This window comes from Trachypithecus francoisi, unplaced genomic scaffold (genome assembly GCF_009764315.1).
Source record: "Trachypithecus francoisi isolate TF-2019V2 unplaced genomic scaffold, Tfra_2.0 Lachesis_group10, whole genome shotgun sequence".
Lineage (NCBI taxonomy): Eukaryota > Metazoa > Chordata > Mammalia > Primates > Cercopithecidae > Trachypithecus > Trachypithecus francoisi.
Genome location: NW_022681455.1, coordinates 56961736 through 56980823, shown reverse-complemented (window position 1 = coordinate 56980823; position 19088 = coordinate 56961736). Strand labels below are relative to the sequence as shown.

General features: G+C 40.8%; 1 protein-coding gene across 2 annotated transcripts in view; it reads left to right on the top strand.

The window, feature by feature from the left end:
* Positions 1-19088, top strand: part of DST (dystonin) — a 506627-nt gene that overhangs the window by 46895 nt on the left and 440644 nt on the right. For both annotated transcript variants that reach the window (XM_033217522.1, XM_033217521.1), the window contains exon 3: positions 5583-5783. In XM_033217522.1, coding sequence (XP_033073413.1) covers positions 5583-5783 — 201 coding nt within the window. The remainder of the gene's footprint in view (positions 1-5582; positions 5784-19088) is intronic.

Here is a 19088-nt window from a genome sequence, read left to right as displayed (position 1 = left end):
GCCTAGTAATTTCTTCTTAACTCTGGTATCAGAAGGCTACGGAGAAATTGGAACCCTTGTACACTGTAGGTGGGAATGTAAACTGGTGTAGCCGCTATGCAAAACAGTATGGTGGTTTCTCAGAAAGTTACAACTAGAATTACCATATGATCCAACAATCGCACTTCTGGCTATATGTACAAAGGGGTTGAAATCAGGATTTTGAAAAGTTATACATGCTCCTAAGTTCATTGCAGCATTTTTCTCAGTAACCAAGGTATGGAAACAATCTAAACGTCCATGGAGAGATGAGTGGATAAAGAAAATGCAATATAGGCTGGGCGTGGTGGCTCACGCCTGTAATCCCAGCACTTTGGGAGGCCGAGGCGGGTGGATCACCTGAGATCAGGAGTTCAAGACCAGCCTGGGCAACAAGGTGAAACCCCATCTCTACTAAAAATGTAAAAATTAGCTGGGTGTGGTGGTGCGTACCTGTAATCCCAGCTACTCGGGAGGCTGAGGCCGGAGAATTACTTGAGCCCAGGAGGTAGAGGTTGCAGTTAGCCGAGATTGTGCCATTGCACTCCAGCCTGGGTGACAAAGCAAGACTCTGTCTAAAAAAAAAAAAAAAAAAAAAAAGTAGAGAAAAAGAAAATGCAATATATGCATACAATGGAATAGTACTCAGCCTTACAAAGTGAAGGAAATCCTGGCATATGCAATAGTATGGATAACCTGGAGAACATTATATTAAGTGTAATAACTCAGTCACAGAAAGATAAATACTGCACGATTCCACTTATATAAGGTATCTAAATTAGTTGAATTAATAAAATCAAAGAGTAGAATGGTAGTTGCCAGGGGCTGGAGGGAAGGAGAGATAGGAAGTTGCTGTTCAGTGGGTATAAAGTTTCAGTTATGCCAGCTGAATGAGTTCTAAGGATCTGCTATACAACATTGTACCTAGAGTTAACAATACTGTATTGTGCACTTAAAGGCTGAAGAGGGATCTCATTGTAAATGTTCCTCACGCATGCACATACACACCACACACGCACACACACACACACACACGACTGCACATCTTGGGAAATGATTTTCCAAAAGGTGCTGATAATTTGGGGTGGCCTAAAAATGATAGAAGTGCACTACTGACAGGCTTCCAAGTGTCCATCACCTAATGGTTAAAGAGTAACTCTTATTGGCCAGGCGTAGTGGTTCACACCTGTAATCCCAGCACTTTGGGAGGCTGAGGTGGGCAAATCACGAGGTCAGGAGATCGAGACCATACTGGCCAATATGGTGAAACCCCATCTCTACTAAAAATACAAAAATTAGCTGGGCGTGGTGGCACATGCTTGTAATCCCAGCTACTCGGGAGGCTGAGGCAGAAGAATCAGTTGACCCCGGGAGGTGGAGGTTGCAGTGAGCCAAGATCGCGCCACTGCACTCCAGCCTGGCGACAGAGCTAGACTCCCTCTCAAAAAAAAGAGAGAGTAACTCTTAACACCTGGAAGAACTTATAGCACCACCTACTGTTTCAAGCTAAAATTTCCTTCGTTAAAAGACTTTTTTTTTTTTTTTTTATTACTTAGGACAAGAAAGTGTCAAAAATCAAGGAGCTATAATTCTTTGCAGTTGTTTAGAGAAATAAAGGTGAACGCTCACCGTTGTTTGTAGTGTTTGTAATCATAGCTGTGCACTGCTGATGTGTAAATTGCTGCTGCAAGATCCAGAAAGTGAAGCAGTAATAATGATAATAATGTATTAAGTATTTTTTCTATGCTGTGTACTGTTCTGAGTACGTAATGTGGATTATCTCATTTAAACACCACCATTACTCTACGAGAGAGGTATTATTATATGCATTTGACAAATTAAAAAACAAGCAAGGCACAGAGAAGTAATTTAACCAAGATCACACACCTAGTAAGTAATAGAGCTGGTATTATATTTGAGCCCAGGTAGTTGGACTCACTGGAGAGTAACAAAGAACTCTCCTAATGATCGGTACCTCACATGTGTCTGTCTTCAAGGCATACCAGCAGTGTGACTCATTTTCCTATTTCCATCTGATTTCTTTTTTTAGATAGTATGAATAATACACTGTTGTGTTCAAGAATATATTTTATTCACACAAGTAATATACATGGTAATTATAGTGAATGCTTATGTACTACTACGTGCCAGGCACTCTTTGAAGTACTTTATCTACATTAGTTTATTCTTTTCAGCAACCTTACGAATTACTATTTTAATCCTTATTTTACAGGTGAGGAAATCATTAAGTAACTATTCAAGATCACACAACTAGGAAGTGACAAAGGCAGTATTAGAACTCAGATAGTGGCTGCAAAGTCTGTGTAGTATACTACAGTGCTTATAAAAAGTTATTTTAAAATAGTACGAGTAAATTTGAGTATAACAGAAATCGCTGAGGCAGTGCTCAGATCTGGAAAAAAAATGTTAAGGTGGAATGAAGATGCCTAAAGTTTAGGAAAGACTGATTTAAGTGGTTTAAAATTTTTTTACCAGGTACGATGGCTCACACCTGTAATCCTAGCACTTTGGGAGGCTGAGCTGGGCAGATCATGAGGTCAGGAGTTTGAGACCAGCCTGGCCAACATGATAAAACCCCATCTCTACTAAAAATACAAAAATTAGCCGGGAGTGGTGGCACATGCCTGTAATCCCAGCTGCAGGAGGCTGAGGCAGGAGAATCGCTTGAACCCAGGAGACGGAGGTTGCAGTGAGCTGAGATTGCGCCACTGCACTCCAACCTGGGTGACAGAGCAAGATTCTGTCTCGAAATTTTTTTTAATATCATAAATAATTCTGCATTGAATATCTTCCTGGGCACGCTTGGTAGAATTTCTCTGGGGTAGACACAGGGATATGAATTCACTGAGTTATTGTTTTGCAGAATGGCTGTGCCAACATATTTTAATCTCTGTTGTTTGGTTACTTTAGCAAAGTTTTACGCAGTTTTTCTCCCTAAGTGTTTCTAGAATTTGTGGGCCACTGAGGACTATTGATAATAATACCAGTTAAGCAAAATCTGGTTGCTTATTATTCATAAGAGAATCTACATTCTTACCAAAGAAATGTACTCAACTTACTCCACTATTACAGAACCTACTATATCATCAAATATTTTGTTCATTCTACCAGAACACCCGATTTCTGAATTAGAGAGAATGCAGGGGCTATGGGAGATAATGCCATCTAGTGGTCAAACTAAATTCTGGTTCCTAGAGGTTCCTTAGTCTTCAAAGTGTAGAAAAATTACCAGAGAAGCTTGTTAAAAAATGAGATTCAGAAGGAGAGAGAGAGAAAAAATGTGTGTGTGTAGAGGGTGGAGGGGGCGGGTGGTTGGATGGAGAATGTCCAGGAAGCTGCGTAAAAAGCAGCCTGTATGGTTGTTGGTTTTGATGTGTGTGGTCTAAACTGCCCTAGAATTTGGTTCAGCATTGGGCCCAGTTCCCTCTCCTCCTTAATCCTCTTCTCCAGCAGCTGCTATAGTACCTCCTGAGTTACGTGGGAGTGGTGAGGATGTTCTGGGACTATTTTGGGTTGAAGAGGACCAGCTGAGCTTGCACACAGGGGCGGGATGGGAACAAGACTAATGTATTTGGGGATGGATTAGGAGAGCCCAAACAATGACCTTGGTTTTGCCAAATCCATTTGCATTTTCTCCTTACTGATTTCTGTTGACTTCATTGCTACTTTTGGCTCTGTGGGTAACCCCCTCCTTTTTTTCAGTTCTCTCCTTCTTCATATCCTTCAGCCTGGTATGCAGGCTCTCCATGATTGGATAGTAGCCTATCTTCCAGCTCCCTCAGTGAGAATCCCACTGTATACATTAACCTTTCAGAATCCCACAGAACCACTATTACACCTTTTCTCATACTGCTGATCCCTCTGAAATTCTTACTCCTCATTTTTTATGCATTTACTGCAAACTTTAAGCCTTTTGTACATCTTTAAAAATTCAGAAGACACACAAACTCAAAGAAGCCCTTCTTGTATCATTTACTGTTTATCTCTCACTAGTTTCCCACCATATTTAGCTTGTACCCTCATTCCAGCACATTAGCAAATAATGTTTCTTATTGTTGTAAATACTCCACTCATCTATCATCTATCTATTATTCATTCATTTATGTTGTTTCCTTTGCATTCAATATGAATTCAATTCATTCTTCAAATGCCACCGACTCAACTAAGCCAAATGTAACTATTCTCAGCTTCATTCATTGATTTCCTTCTCTGAGATCTGCTAACACTGAGAGTCTACTACTTTAACCACTTTAACCCTTCATTACACATTCCCATGTGTTTTTGAACTCTGTGTTAGATTTCTCCTTTTGCTCTCCAGTAAATTGTAAGCCATGAGGACCAAGACTATTTTATGTAATTATTGATATTTTCCAAAATTGCATGTTCTCAGCTGCATAATATGACTTAGCTAACATGTTTCCATAGTCTGAGTTGTCCTTATACTCATCTTGCTCTAAAAGAAGAGGAAAATGACAATTTTATTAAGCACTTCCTATGTGTCAGATATCATGCTTGGAATTTTACACACACACACACACACACACACACATACACACACACACACACATAATTTTATTTTTTAGATAGAGTCTTACTCTGTCACCTGGGCTGGAGTGCAGTGGCGTGATCTTGGCTCACTGCAATCTCTGCCTCCCAGGTTCAAGCAGTTCTCCTGCCTCAGCCTTCCGAGTAGCTGGGATTACAGGCACCTGCCACCATGCCCAGCTAATTTTTTTATTTTTAGTAGAGACAGGGTTTCGTCATGTTGGCCAGGTTGAACTCCTGACCTCAGGTGATCCACCCACCTCGGCCTCCCAAACTGCTGGAATTACAGGCGTGAGCCACTGCGCCCAGCTGGAATTTTACTAATATTTATGTTATTTAAAACTTAAAAGCCCTGTGAGTAGAATGTTATACATTTTGTAGGTTGGAACAGTTGGACTCAGAATTATTCAATACATTGTGTAGCTATAATTAAGAAGTCAGCATTTGGACCCAGGCCCATCTGACACCCAAACCCATACCTTTGTTCTGCCGCATTGCCTCCATTTGAGTTTGGAACCCTCACTTTGTGGTGTTTTGTAGTGATGCTTTGCATTCCTGCTCTTTCCTTCCTCAGAAAGAGTCTCTCTCAGGAATGTAAAGTGGCACTTTACCCTGGAATGATATCCTGTCCCGCTCCCTACACTCTACTTCAGGCCAAAGTGGAAATACCCTTCTTCACTCACAATCTCCCTGATGCTTCAGTCAAGCAGTGTGCCCACCTGCTTTTTTTCCCTCCTTTTTTTTTGGACTGACTTTACTCAGTTAAGAACGTTTCTTAATGTAGAATAACTCTGGACCCTGAAATACTGGGGTGCTTTAAAGAACACTTGTGGGGAAAACTTACTTGCGTGTTGAGCCTCCTCCATGCTCACTTTGGGGGTGCACATGATCTCACTGAACATAGTGACTTTTGGAGCTCTTTGTGTAACTAGCCCTGGAGAACTTCCAAACTAACTCAATACAAATCTGGATTTGCTTGGTTGTGTTTTCTGTCGCAGGGATTCAGAGCAAGCCCTCGGCATATTAGAAGACGAGTTGCAGCAGCCGCAGCTGCCCGTCTGGAAGAAGTGAAGCCCGTGGTGGAAGTTCACCATCAGAGTGAGCAAGAAACTTCAGTGAGGAAACGAAGAATCAAGAAGAGCAGCCGAGTCCAGCCAGAATTTTATCACTCTGTTCAAGGTGCTTCAATCAGGAGGCCTGTAAGTAGAGAACTGTCTTTTATAAAAATATTAAATTCACTGTCAAATCATGTGGTTGTTCTTTTAGTTTAAAAACCTTATCAGATTAACTTTGAATAATTCGGTTGTTATTATTCCCAACAAGTGGCAGTGTACTCACATGAGTTCCAGCAAGGAATATGGTTTCCTAGAATGTTCTAGGGTGGATAGATAGCTGGCAAAGAAGCAAGAGTTAGTCACTGTCAGGCAGCTGATATGAAAGCTGGTGAATTCCCAGCCCTCCTGAAGCTGGGGATCTAGAATGAGGATGGGGACATAGAGTCAACAAATCTAGGTGTGGTAATGAGAGAATTGGTGAAGAGGATGACAACAAAACCAGTGTCAGGATAGGAGAAGCAGTGAAGGAAGGTGGGGCTGGAGTCTTGGGCAGTAGCAGTGGCTAAACTCCTCCTGGAGGCTCTTGAGCCAGTGAGGCCTGTGCATCCCTCTGCACCCAGCCCAGGGTAACTCTGTAAGTGTCCTGGCCTTCTCAGGTGTGGCCTTTATATTGTTATAAGGCAGCACCATTGTCCCTTTGTAACCCGGTGCCCTGTGTTTCTGTTGGCCACAACCTCACCTTTCCTCAGAAACGCAGGGCTCAACTGGGAGCTGGTCTTCATCTCCTTCTCACATTCTGAGCACATTGTTCTATATGCTCTGATTTTTCTTTCCTCATTTCTGGCTCATGGGCTTTTTACCAAGACTGGGGCTTGAAAATGCCATTTTAAAACTCGTAAAGTTATTTTATGACTGCAATCATTTTATGTTACTTTGGCATTAGAAAAAAGTGTCTGTATGGTTCATCTCTATGCTGTGGGGAGCCTGTTGTTGCTTCTTGTGCCAACATAGGGGAGCCATCAAGATTTGACTTGAAAATGTCTTTGTAAATTATTGAAACAGAACTGCTCTTCTGTGGGGGTAACTGTGGGGCAGGCACATGTGCAGACTGTGAGAAGGCCAAAAAAATGTCTGACTCAGTAACCAGGCCAAAAACAGTGGAAAGAAGTTAAATTCCTTTACAGAAAAGGATCTGTTTATCATAACCAAGTGAAAAAAGGTACATATTTAGAAATGAGGGTTTATTTTTCATGATTCAATAAAACAAAGGCTAAGTAGTATTTGGTATCTATGCAGAGAAATACGAAATGATAGGAAAATTTATTCGTTCAACAAACATGCATTTTATACAGAAAATAAGGGACATACAGATATATGTTAACTAACATTTCCTGAGGGCTTAGTGTGTAACAGGCCTTATTTTATGTCACTCATTTAACAATTCTATGAGGCAGATGTTATGATTCCTATTCTATGGATAATGAAACTGAGCCCCAGAGAGGATACATTACTTGCTTCAGGTTTCCTAGTTGTTTGGGGTACAGTTTAGAATTTGGATCTGGGTGGCTTGCCTCCAGAACCCAAGCATGAACCTCTACCATCTGTTACCTTCCATTAGTACCTGGTCGCTAGGAAATCACAGTCGAGTCAATCAACAGACATGAAAACAAGTAATTATAATGCATGTTCTGTGCTTTGAAAGTACTGTTCTAGAGTTATACACAAGGCATTATGGAATCATCTTGGATCTCCAGAAATATTTACAGATAAGCAGACACCTGAGATGAGTCCTGAAGATAAGGAGGAATTTACCAAGTACAAAGTAGAAGTAGGTATCTCCTGCCTGAGAAAAACATGTATAAAAGTGCAGAGATGTGGGAGGGTATGGCGTTCTCAGTGAACAGCTTGAGGTGGTCCTGGCAGATGAGACTGGTGGGTTGGGTAGAGGCCAGATTAGAAAGGGCTTGTATATTGTGCTAAATATTTGAACTTACTTTCTGTAATAGGGATCAGTTGAAGGTAGGGAATAGGTGAATTATTTCTCTTGCTCAGAGTCTAGCTAGTTCTTTGCTTCTTCTAATCTCCCCATGTGGATCAGGATTGAGAAGTAAGTGATTATCATTAAAGTTTAGAAACACTCAACCATCATTATTATCTCACAAGCCCTCTACATAACTGCCTTGGTTAATAAGACATAGTCTTTATGCCTCTGTGACTTTGAATCTTACTGTCTACTTTGCCCTTGAACGTTTATCCTCTTTCTTTGTTTGCCTGGTAAACTTCAGTTCACCTTTTGAGATTGACTCATGCTTGGATGGGTCAGGTGAAGTCTTTTCTGATCCTTCCTATCAGAGTAAGGTGCCCTTAGTTTTGATCCTCAGCACTCAGTACAAACCTCCAACATAGCAATTACCCCAGCAAAAAAAAAAAGAGGTCTCTGCAGTAAGACCCACGTGAGTTCAAATCCTGCTCTGTGTATCTGCAGGAAACAGCACACTAAGAGGATTTAACTGAAAAGAGCTTAATGAAGGGAGTATTTACAGAAATCTGGGCAGGGCTAAGATGCTTCATCAGCCTTTAGGTGGAGCCTATTTATCTTCAACTCCTGGTCTTAGGGGTAGCAGAGGGCAGTGGTCTTAATGGATCCTGGTAGGAAGAGCTGGAGCAACAGAAGAGCCCTTCCACAAGGCCGGTACCTGAGGGATGCAGCTACTGCCAGAACCTAGTGAGTCAGGAGGGAGCAGGGCAAATAAATATACTGCTCTCTTAGCTCCTGCTCCCAGTGGTACCTCCTTTTGACCCAACCTACCTAGAAGCCAGAGGGCAAAGGAACTTGGGTGATGTAGATCACAGACATCAGTCTCCCAAGGACTGAGCAAGGAAGAGATGGACAGATAATCTGAGAGGGTGACAGGGACAGCAGAGAATAAAAACATACCTACCTGGTGGCCAAATGTGGTGGCTCACTCCTATAATCCCAGCACTTTGGGAAACTGAGGTGGGCAAAACACTTGAGGCCAGGAGTTCAAGACCAACCTACCCAACATGGCAAAACCCCATCTCTACTAAAAATACAAAAATTAGCTGGGTGTGCTGGCACATGCCTGTAATCCCAGCTACTCAGGAGGCTGAGGCAGGAGAATTGCTTGAACAGGAGGTGAAGGTTGCAGGGAGCCAAGATCATGCCATTGCACTCCAGCCTTGGCTATAGATCAAGACTACATCTCAAAAAAAACAAACAACAACAACAACAACAAAAACTAAAAAACAAACAAACAAAAAAGGTATCCTTTGCCAAGGTATTTCAATTCTCTGAGAATCAGTTTCCTTTTCATAAAGTGATAATAAGGGAAAGGACACCCTTCTCAACAAATGGAAAAGGTTGGACTAGCCACATGTAGGATAATGAAACTGGATCCTTATCTCTCACCTTGTACAAAAATCAACTCAAGATGGATTAAGGACTTAAATCTAAGACTTGAAACTATAAAAATTCTAGAAGATAACATTGGAGAAACTCTATTAAACATTGGCTTTGGCAAGGATTTTATGACTGAGAACCCAAAAGCAAATGCAATAAAAACGAAGACAAATAGTTGGGGCTTAATTAAACTAAAGAGCTTTTGCACAGCAAAAGGAACAGTCAGCAGAGTAAACAGACAACCCACAGAGTGGGAGAAAATATTCACAATCTATATATCTGACAAAGGATTAATATCCAGAATCTACAACAAACTCAAACAAATCAGTAAGAAAAAAACGAAGAAACAGTCCCATCAGAAAGTGGGCTAAGGACATGAATAGACAATTCTCAAAAGGAGATGATACACAAATGGCCAACAAACGTATGAAAAAATGTTCTACATCACTAATGATCAGGGAAATGGAAATCAAAACCACAAGGTGATACCACCTTACTCCTGCAAGAACGGCCATAATCAAAATGTCAAAAAACAGTAGATGTTGGTGTGGATGCAGTGATCAGGGAACACTTTTACACTGCTGGTGGGAATGTAAACTAGTACAGTCACTGTATTAGTCTGTTTTCATGCTGCTGATGAAGACATAACCTGAGACTGGGAAGAAAAAGAGATTTAATTTGACTTACAGTTCCCCGTGGCTGGGGAGGCCTCAGAATCGTGGTGGGAGGTGAAAGGCGCTTCTTAAATGGTGGCGGCAAGAGAAAATGAGGAGGAAGCAAAAGCAGAAACCCCTGATAAACCTATCAGATCTCATGAGACTTATTCACTATCATGAGAATAGCACGGGAAAGACTGACCCCCATGATTCAATTACCTCTTGCTGGGTCCCTCCCACAACACACAGGAATTCTGGAAGCTACCATTCAAGTTGAAATTTGGGTGGGGACACAGCCAAATGATATCAGCCACTATGGAAAACAGTGTGGAGATTTCTTAAAGAAGTAAAAGTAGCACTACCATTTGATCCAGCAATCCCACTACTGGGTATCTACCCTAAGGAAAAGAAGTCATTATACAAAAAAGATACTTGTACATGCATGTTTATAGCAGCACAATTCACAATTGCAAAGTCGTGGGACCAACCCAAATGCCCATCATCAATGAGTGGATAAAGAAACTGTGGTGTATATATACGATGGAATACTACTCAGCCATAAAAAGGAATGAATTAACAGCATTTGCAGTGACCTGGATAAGATTGGAGACTATTATTCTAAGTGAAGCAATTCAGGAATGGAAACCCAAACATCATATGTTCTCACTGACATGTGGGAGCTAAGCTATGAGGACGCAAAGTCATAAGAATGGTACAATGGACTGTGGGGACTTGGGGGGAAGAGTATGAGAGGGATGAGGGATAAAAGACAACAGTGTGGTGCAATGTATACTACTTGGGTGATGGGTGCACCAAAATCTCACAAATCACCACTAAAGAACTTACTCATGTAACTAAATACCACCTGTACCCCAATAACTTATGGAAAAATAAAAAAATAAATAAAGTGATAACAATAGCTACTACGTAGAGTGTTGAGGATGAACTGAGTTGACATATGGAAAGAGATTTCATGGTAATGACCTGCATAGAATAAACAATAAATAGTTTCTTCCTTTTTCTCCTCCTCCCCTAGACCATTAATTCTTTGAAGCCCATGTCAGGGGGTCTAGAATATCTCCTGGCATCTGGCATTTGGCATTTGGCATCTGAGTGAATACTATCGACTAAGTGAGTGAGTGATATATGAAAGATAGCTTATGATGAGTGGTACAATTAGTAAGCATTATAGGAATTTAGAGAACAAAGAGGGGACCCCTACCTCTAAATAGGTTGGTTAGGGCATAATTACTTTATGGAAGAGTTGGGATTGAGTTGGGCTTTAAAATACGGACAGTGCTATGCGTGTGGTGGCTCACACCTGTAATCCCAGTACTTTGGGAGGCGGAGGTGGGAGGATCACTTGAGCTCAAGAGTTTGAGACCAGCCTGGGCAACACAGGAAGACCCTATCTCTACTAAAAATTAAAAACAAATTAGCCAGGCATGGTGGTGCACGCCTGTAGTCCCAGCTACTTGAGAGGCTGAGGTGAGAGAATTGCTTGAGCCCAGAGTTCCAGGCTGCAGTAAGCCATGATCATGCTGCTGTACTGCAGCTTCAGTGACAGAGCAAGATACTGTCCGAAAAAAAAAAAAAGGTAGGAATTGGCTGGGCAGCAGATGCTGGGGCTGGGAAGTGGAGTAAACAAAAGTGCTGAGAACTGACCGGATGTGGGGATTTATATGAGAGAAATACAAGATAAAGTTGGAAAAAATAGATAGGGGCCAACATACATTTCAGACGACCACTGGCTTAAGCTTTCTTTTCTGTGCTTCTGAAGACGCTGTAATAGGTGAGTAGTGTGATCACAGCATGATTTTAGAAAGATTAAACATGTGCAGGGTGCGTCAGGAGAGCAGGACAGTTTGGTAGCTGCAGCAGCCTAGCAGTGAGGTGATTAGGGCCTGAATTTGGGCCTAACCCATGGCCTTCTGCTGACATCTGCTGATGACTGCTGTTGGGGAATCAGAGGATGGCCTCACCCTCTTTCCTGAAGGATCTGTTGGAAGAGAGGGAGATGAGAGGGCAGCAAATGGCAGTGGAGACTACTCAGTTGCTTGGGCAAAAAACCATTTTGAGGAGAGTTTTTTTTTTTTTTTTTTTTTTTTTGAGACGGAGTCTTGCTCTGTCTCCCAGGCTGGAGTGCAGTGGCCTGATCTCAGCTCACTGCAAGCTCCGCCTCCCGGGTTCACGCCATTCTCCTGCCTCAGCCTCCTGAGTAGCTGGGACTACAGGCGCCCGCCACCTCGCCCGGCTAGTTTTTTGTATTTTTTAGTGGAGACGGGGTTTCACCGTATTAGCCAGGATGGTCTCGATCTCCTGACCTCGTGATCCGCCCGTCTCGGCCTCCCAAAGTGCTGGGATTACAGGCTTGAGCCACTGCTCCCGGCCTCTTTTTTTTTTTTTTTAACGGAATCTCACTCTTGCCCAAGCTGGAGTGCAGTGGCGCAATCTCGGCTCACTGCAAGCTCCACCAAGGAGCGTGTTTTGTTTTTTTTTTTGAGACAGAGTTTTGCTCTGTCGCCCAGGCTGGAGTGCAGTCGCGCAATTACGGCTCACTGCAGCCTCAACCTCTTGGGCTCAACCTTCTCATCTAACCCTGCTGAGTAGCTTGGACTACAGGCATGTGCCAGCATGCCTGGCTAATTTTAACTTTTTCTGTGTGGCCCTGGGTGTTCTTGAACTCCTGGGCTCAAGAGAACACCTTGGCCTCCCAAAGTGCTGGGATTACAGGCATGAGTCACCACATCCAGCTGGGAGAGTTCTTCAGGGCATCTTACTGCATCTCCTGTCAGTTGTCTGAGAGACTGGACGTTGTCAGAGTTGGTAGTGAGAAGGCTGTTGGCTCCTTGTCTCACACGATTCCTATGCAGGCTTCTAGAACCTTATGGCCTCTGCTGACATTTCCCTGCTTTTAATGCCGTACATGAACTTGAACTGAGGCTTTGTGTCCTCTTCTGGATTTGGTTAGGTGCAGCCAGTAGTGCCTGCTAGAGCCACCCTATTCAACATGCGTCCAAAACCTGTGTCTTTTCTAAACTTACACATTTGTAGAAAATCAGTGTTACAACGTGCTGCCATGAAAGCAACTCTGATTATAGCTTGGAGACGGAGTAAAAATAAATCAGTTATGGTGATTCAGGATTACTTGAATGACTTCATATGAAGCACTCCAGGCATTTCTAGTGGCAATCTAAATAAGAAATATGCCCATGAGTGAGAAAGACTGAAAACAGAAGTAACTGCAAAGGAGATGAGTCAGAAAGCGTGACTGTGCAGTTTTAGCTACTTTCAGTCAGATCATCCTCTTGAAGTGTTACTTGAAATGTAAATAGTTTAGCATCCTTAGCTGTTTTAACCTATTTACTTATTCTGAATTTGTAAGCTATACGCAAATATACCTGTAAGAATTTGTAATGGGGATCACTAATAAAAACTTAATCATATCTAGATTTTTTATTTTACTCCTTGTTTTAGATGTTTCTGAAAGTGAATAAACTAAAACTTTATCCTGATTTCCTCTCAGTACATAGGTATTTGGATTTATAATTTATATTAAGATGTGTCACTAGGATGCCTAGGAATTTTTTTATCACTTTGAAACAGAAAAGATAATTAGATCCAGATTTCCATTTATTCCTTAGTGTTCTCACATTACAAAACATTTTATTTTGTTTCTGAAACCCAGGATTTTTAAACATCATCATCATCATAACAAGAACTCTTGCATTACTGCATGTTTACTTCATTGGCAATACACGGGCATTGTTCTCTGCACTATTCTCCATTTTTCTCTCATTTTATCTTCTCAGCAGTTCTCTGGGGTTGGCGCTCACTTTCCAGGGAGGAAACGTGTCAAGGTCGTACAGCTGGTAGATAATGGAGTTAACATTTAAACCTAGGCACTCTTGGCTTGAGCAGTTTTTGAATAAGGAATGGAGAATTCCCCATGATCACAATTCTAGTGCTAGCCATTTATCCTTGTCAGCCTTCCTGAAGTATTTTAATTACTTTGAGTCTCATTCTTCTAACTGTGTAGATGGTAGATATAGATGAAATCTTTGTGTTTTTAAACTGTAACATCAATTAGAATGTATCTTAAAAATGGTATTGAAAACCATTGGTAAACCTCAGACATCGTTTTTGCCATCATTTTATTGGCCCCCTCTTTCTGTGGCAGAGCACCTAGGAGGTAGCAAGGCCCTACTGCCTGCTCACATGAACCTGTTAATGTACAACTTTCAGGCCCAAGAAGTATTTATGTGTTCGAGATTGGGGGTGGGTATGGGGAAATAACAGTTTTAGAGCATTAGGAAATAATCAAACATAATGACTCTATTCCTGTTATATTTCACTGATTCCAGTTTTTGGCACACTGCAACAGCATTGCCTGCATTTCCTGGTGACTTAGAATTTCTGAGACTTTCTCACTGAGCTGAAAAAGTCTAATTAAAAATTGCTAGTGTTCCCAGGTTATAGCCCAAGCTGCAGCTTGTTCTCCATGCTGGCAAAATCTTGGCCTGTGAGCATCTGTTTTCTTACTTTTGGGCTCCCACTACCATCAAGCAATGGTATTTTTGAGCCTGACAGTTTTCACTGAGGAGTTGGAGGACATATGGGCCTAACACAGGTGATTGGGTGATCCTCTTTTCTGAAATGGTAAGCACAAAGGAAGAAGCAGGTTTGGATTGAGGATTGGAAATAAACATTTCTGATTTGGATATGTGAAGTTTGAAATATCTATTAGATATTCTTGTGTCTGGATTTCATGGAAGATGTGGGAATTATTTGTACATAAATGTTATTAAATCTATAAGACTAGGTGGGATGATTCAGAAAATGAATTTGATAGAGAAGAGAAGACAATCGATATCTGAGCCTTGGAGTCTGCCAGTGATGAGAGTCTGGGAAGAGGACTGAGGATCGCTTATAGCTTCCAACTCTTCTCTCAGAAATATAAATGCCTTTAGCAGAGATGGGTCCAGGTAGCTCTTGACTTTCATTTAAGGGTATTCATTTTAGGCCAAGAAAAGGCCACTCAGGTAGAGACTAGAGAAAATAGCAGGAAATGAAGTTCCAGACGTACTCATTAGGTTTTCCCTTCCCTGAACTCTCCCCCACTAAACCACCACTTCCTTGACCTCACCCTTCTTTTCCTTCTCTTGTGGGTTTCTGTTTTTCAGTCTTGGGGAAATTTTCTGTTTTTCTGATAACAGCTTAGGTTTTTGTAAGGCTGCAGTATATTTTAGAACATTATATAGCTTTAATTTGTGATAATATTAACCAGATTTTGTCATCTTTGTAGTTGGGAACTTTTTGCAGTATAGGAAAGACTTAAGCATATATCCTTGATCTCATTGAAAATATAGCAGGGTGTTTCTGTGTTCCTTTCCTGCTTAGATTATTAAAATGGTCTTCCTTTTCCCTTTCCTTTTCAAATATGTAGGACCAGGCAGCTTTATTTGCATAACCTCGGGACATTTCCCCTTCTGTGGAAGGCATAACTGTAGAACTCATACCTTACTTTGGCTAATTAACTAGCAAATCCAAAGCTCTTAGAGGAAACATTTGTTTCCTTTTCCCCTTTGGAATTCTAGAGAATGAATTGATTAATAAAGTCAAATTTCTTTTGCTAATTATCTGAAAAGAATTTTTTTGAATGACACCCATTCAATGTGCTGAGTCTTTGCTACACATTGCTATACCTCCCTTTTTGGTTCATAATTAATAGAATTTTATGAAAGATTTCATTTATGGCCAGGCACAGTGGTTCACTTCTGTAATCCCAGCACACTGGGAGGCCAAGGTGGGTGGATCACGAGGTCAAGAGATCGAGACCATCCCAGCCAACATGGTGAAACCTGTCTCTACTAAAAATACAAAAATTAGCTGGGTGTGGTGGCACGTGCCTGTGCTACCTACTTGGGAGGCTGAGGCAGGAGAATCGCTTGAACCTGGGAGGCAGAGGTTGCAGTGAGCCGAGATTGCGCTGCTGCACTCAAGCCTGGTGACAGAGTGAGAGTCCATCTCAAAAAAAAAAAAAAGATTTCATTTATTGTAGTCTTGCTATAATAAATTATAGTAAGGTATAGGAATAATTAATGCACAGGTGCACAGGAATGTGCAAGGTAGGTAGACTGTATTGAATGAACAGTTTAGTCTCTATAAACAACTCATGAAACCAAGATTAACTTGGTAAAGGGATTCATGTGTTCTGCTTAGAGAAAAATAAGCATGTATTTATAACTCATGATTCTTTTTTGAGGTCAATATTTTGACTGAAGCAAGACCTCTTGCCATTCTTTTTATGTCTTTCTTTTATGTGATGACAACTTGTCTTAAAAAAAATTCTTTAAGCTCCAAACCAAGGAAACTTAAAGAAAACATATGGATAGTCACTTATACTTTGAAAATTTTCATGGACAACTATAGATCAAAGGACTGAAAAGAAAGCCCCTTCAAAGATGGTCTAGTTTATTATTTCACCTCTAACCAGAGTAATCCTTAAATTGTTCTGGTAAGATGGGTATAGCTTCCTTTATTTTAAAGGACACAGCCATAGCTTACCTCAGAATTCTGTTTGGAATTTAACAGCCATCTCTGCCTGAAACAACTCCTTGATTTTTGCCCTAAATCCCATGGCTTACAATTTAAGACCATTTCTTATTCTGGAGAGGATGAAGCATAGCCACCTGCTACTGTGTCACTATCAGTCTTTGTGAATCAAAGAATGTTAAAGCTTGAGGGAATCTTAGAGCTTATTTGACTTAACAGTTTTCATAATGCTAGATTCCTCTCTGCTTCAGTACTTTTAGTGATACGATCTCCTACCATTAAGTAGTTCTAATTAGCAGCAAGTTAATTGTACTTGAAAATCAATAAATTGTTTCTTTTCTAGGCTCATGGTTCTATCTCTCTGAACCCTTTTTCCTAAGACTAATTCTTAATTTTTCCAAACGTCACCTTTGTTTTACTCTTCTAAACCACCTCCAAGTAAGTGATAAGGGTCTGATTTCTCTCAATATTGTCTCTCTCTCTCTCTTTATTATTTTAGTTGTGAAATGATGAGTGTGGTTCGAAAAAAAATCAATCTCTGGAAATTGAACAAAACTTAGTTTGTGCTTTGGGAGAGGAGAATTCAGTTCTGGAAATGACATTAGTGTTTCAGGAAAATTATAGCTTTGGAGTAGTACTTTGTAGTTAAATAGCACTTCATACTTTCAAAGAATGCTCATATTCATGATCTCATTTAATCTGAACAGACACTCTGTGTATTGGGTATGGCATATATTATTGATCTAGTTTGACAAAACTAAATCTCAGTGAGTAAGTGATTGGCCTAAGTTCATAAGGTCAGATAGAAGCAGACATCTCTCATCCTTGCAGTCTGTTGTCTCTTGTGTTTATCCTATGTTTATTTAGTCTCTATCTCTGACAATGCTTAGAGAATTGGGTGAGAACTTCCAGGGAGAATAATGTAGATTCCATTTGACTGGAGGGATTATTCATCATCCCAGTGTGACTCATTCCCAGGGAGTAGCTTTACATCTTTGAGAGTCTGCTGACAGCCTGCATTATGTGTGTTGGCCACCCTAGGGTACCAATGCATTGGCAAGTCCACTTTGGTCTAATACTATCAAGCCCATGCTGCAGCCTCCACACATCCTATTCAATTATCAATTAGTAAAGTAGATAATCAACTCTGATGCTGGGGAATACCACTGGCTACTCTACATTGACCGTTCTTATGTGCAGCTCAGTATTACTAAGATTGATGAGGATCAGATACTATTTTAGTCCATCTGTGTTGCTATAACAGAATACCTGAGACTGGGTAATTTATACATAATAGAAATTTATTTTCTCACTGTTCTGGAACCTAGAAAGTTCAAGACCAAGGCATCGGCAGGTTTGGTATTTGGTGAAGTGTCGTTCCTCACTGATGACACCTTGTTTCTGCATCCTCACCTGGTGGAAGGCAGAAGGCAAATACAGCAAGAGAGAGCAAGGGAGCTCTTTGAAGCCTTTTTTTCTGTAGTGGCATTAACCCATTCATGATGGTGAACCCCCATGACTTAATCACTTCCAAAAAGCCCCTCCTCTTAATACTGTCACATTGGGGATTAAATTTCAACACATGAATTTTGGGTGGGATGCAACATTCAAACCAAAGCAGATACCTAAGCTAATATGGTGTTAAAATTAAGTTTACACACCCTTGTGCACTCTTGGTAGGAATGTAAAATGGTTCAACTGCTATAGAAAACAGTATGGTAGGTCTTCAAAAATTAAAAAATAGCATTATCATATGAGCCAACAATTCCACTTTTGAATATTGAACTCTGGCACATGAATTGTACTTTAGACTTGGTCTCAACTTGAAGCAAGCCTTTTGTCCCTCACCTCCGTCAGTCATTGGTTATGGGCTGCTAGGGCTGGGGGTGTGAGGAAGCTTTAGGCTAGGGGAGTCCCTGAAGGAGAGGGTGGCTATGAGCCATTAGCACCCAACGCTCACAGTAGCCTGTATGTGAGTCCATTGGCCAGGTGGAAGGGATGCAGGCAGGACACCCGTGGAAACCATCAGTCACAAACTTGTTGGAGAAATGGCTGATTCCAGATCTGAAACAGAAAATATAGAATGAGCTTGGCACATCTGGTCAAACCAGAAAGTAAGGAGGCATCAAAGACTACTGGGATCATGTCAGGACCAGGAGTAAACTGGGAGAGGCACCTACTGCTCAATCAATAAGAATAATGATCATGGCAGATTGAAATACATCCATATATTCAAAATCTATGAATCTATGATATTGTTTAAAACCATCTTATTGGTGACTTTTGGAGAATGCTAGGGAACTAACTCTTTTTTTTCTAAAAAGTGGTAAAGGGAAAGAAGCAAGCATTTTCCTGTCTTTGCTTTAAAGATTATTATACATGGTAATCAAATCGTTGTTGAAGGAAGAAGGAATGATGAAATTACAATTTCACCATCTTGCAAGCCCTGATAAAATAACGAACCTAGACACATCGATGACTGCTAATACACGAGAGACAACCATACATATGCGTCTCCTGATGAAAGTATACAAAAATACTTAAAGTATTCTTGCTAAAAAATTGAACGTAAATCAGATCAAACTGCTAGTTCTAATTATAGATTTACATAAAATACAGGTGACAGAGGAATATATTAAATGATAAGGTGAAGATAGTGAAGATACATTTAGGATTTAGCAAAGTTGCAGTGTGGGAAACTCTAGAACAAATACCCCCAGTTTTTTTTGACAGAGTATAAGAAAAAATGTGGGAGTGATAGTCTATACATGAAAAGAGACTTAAAAGACCTACAAACCAAATGTAACATGTATGCCT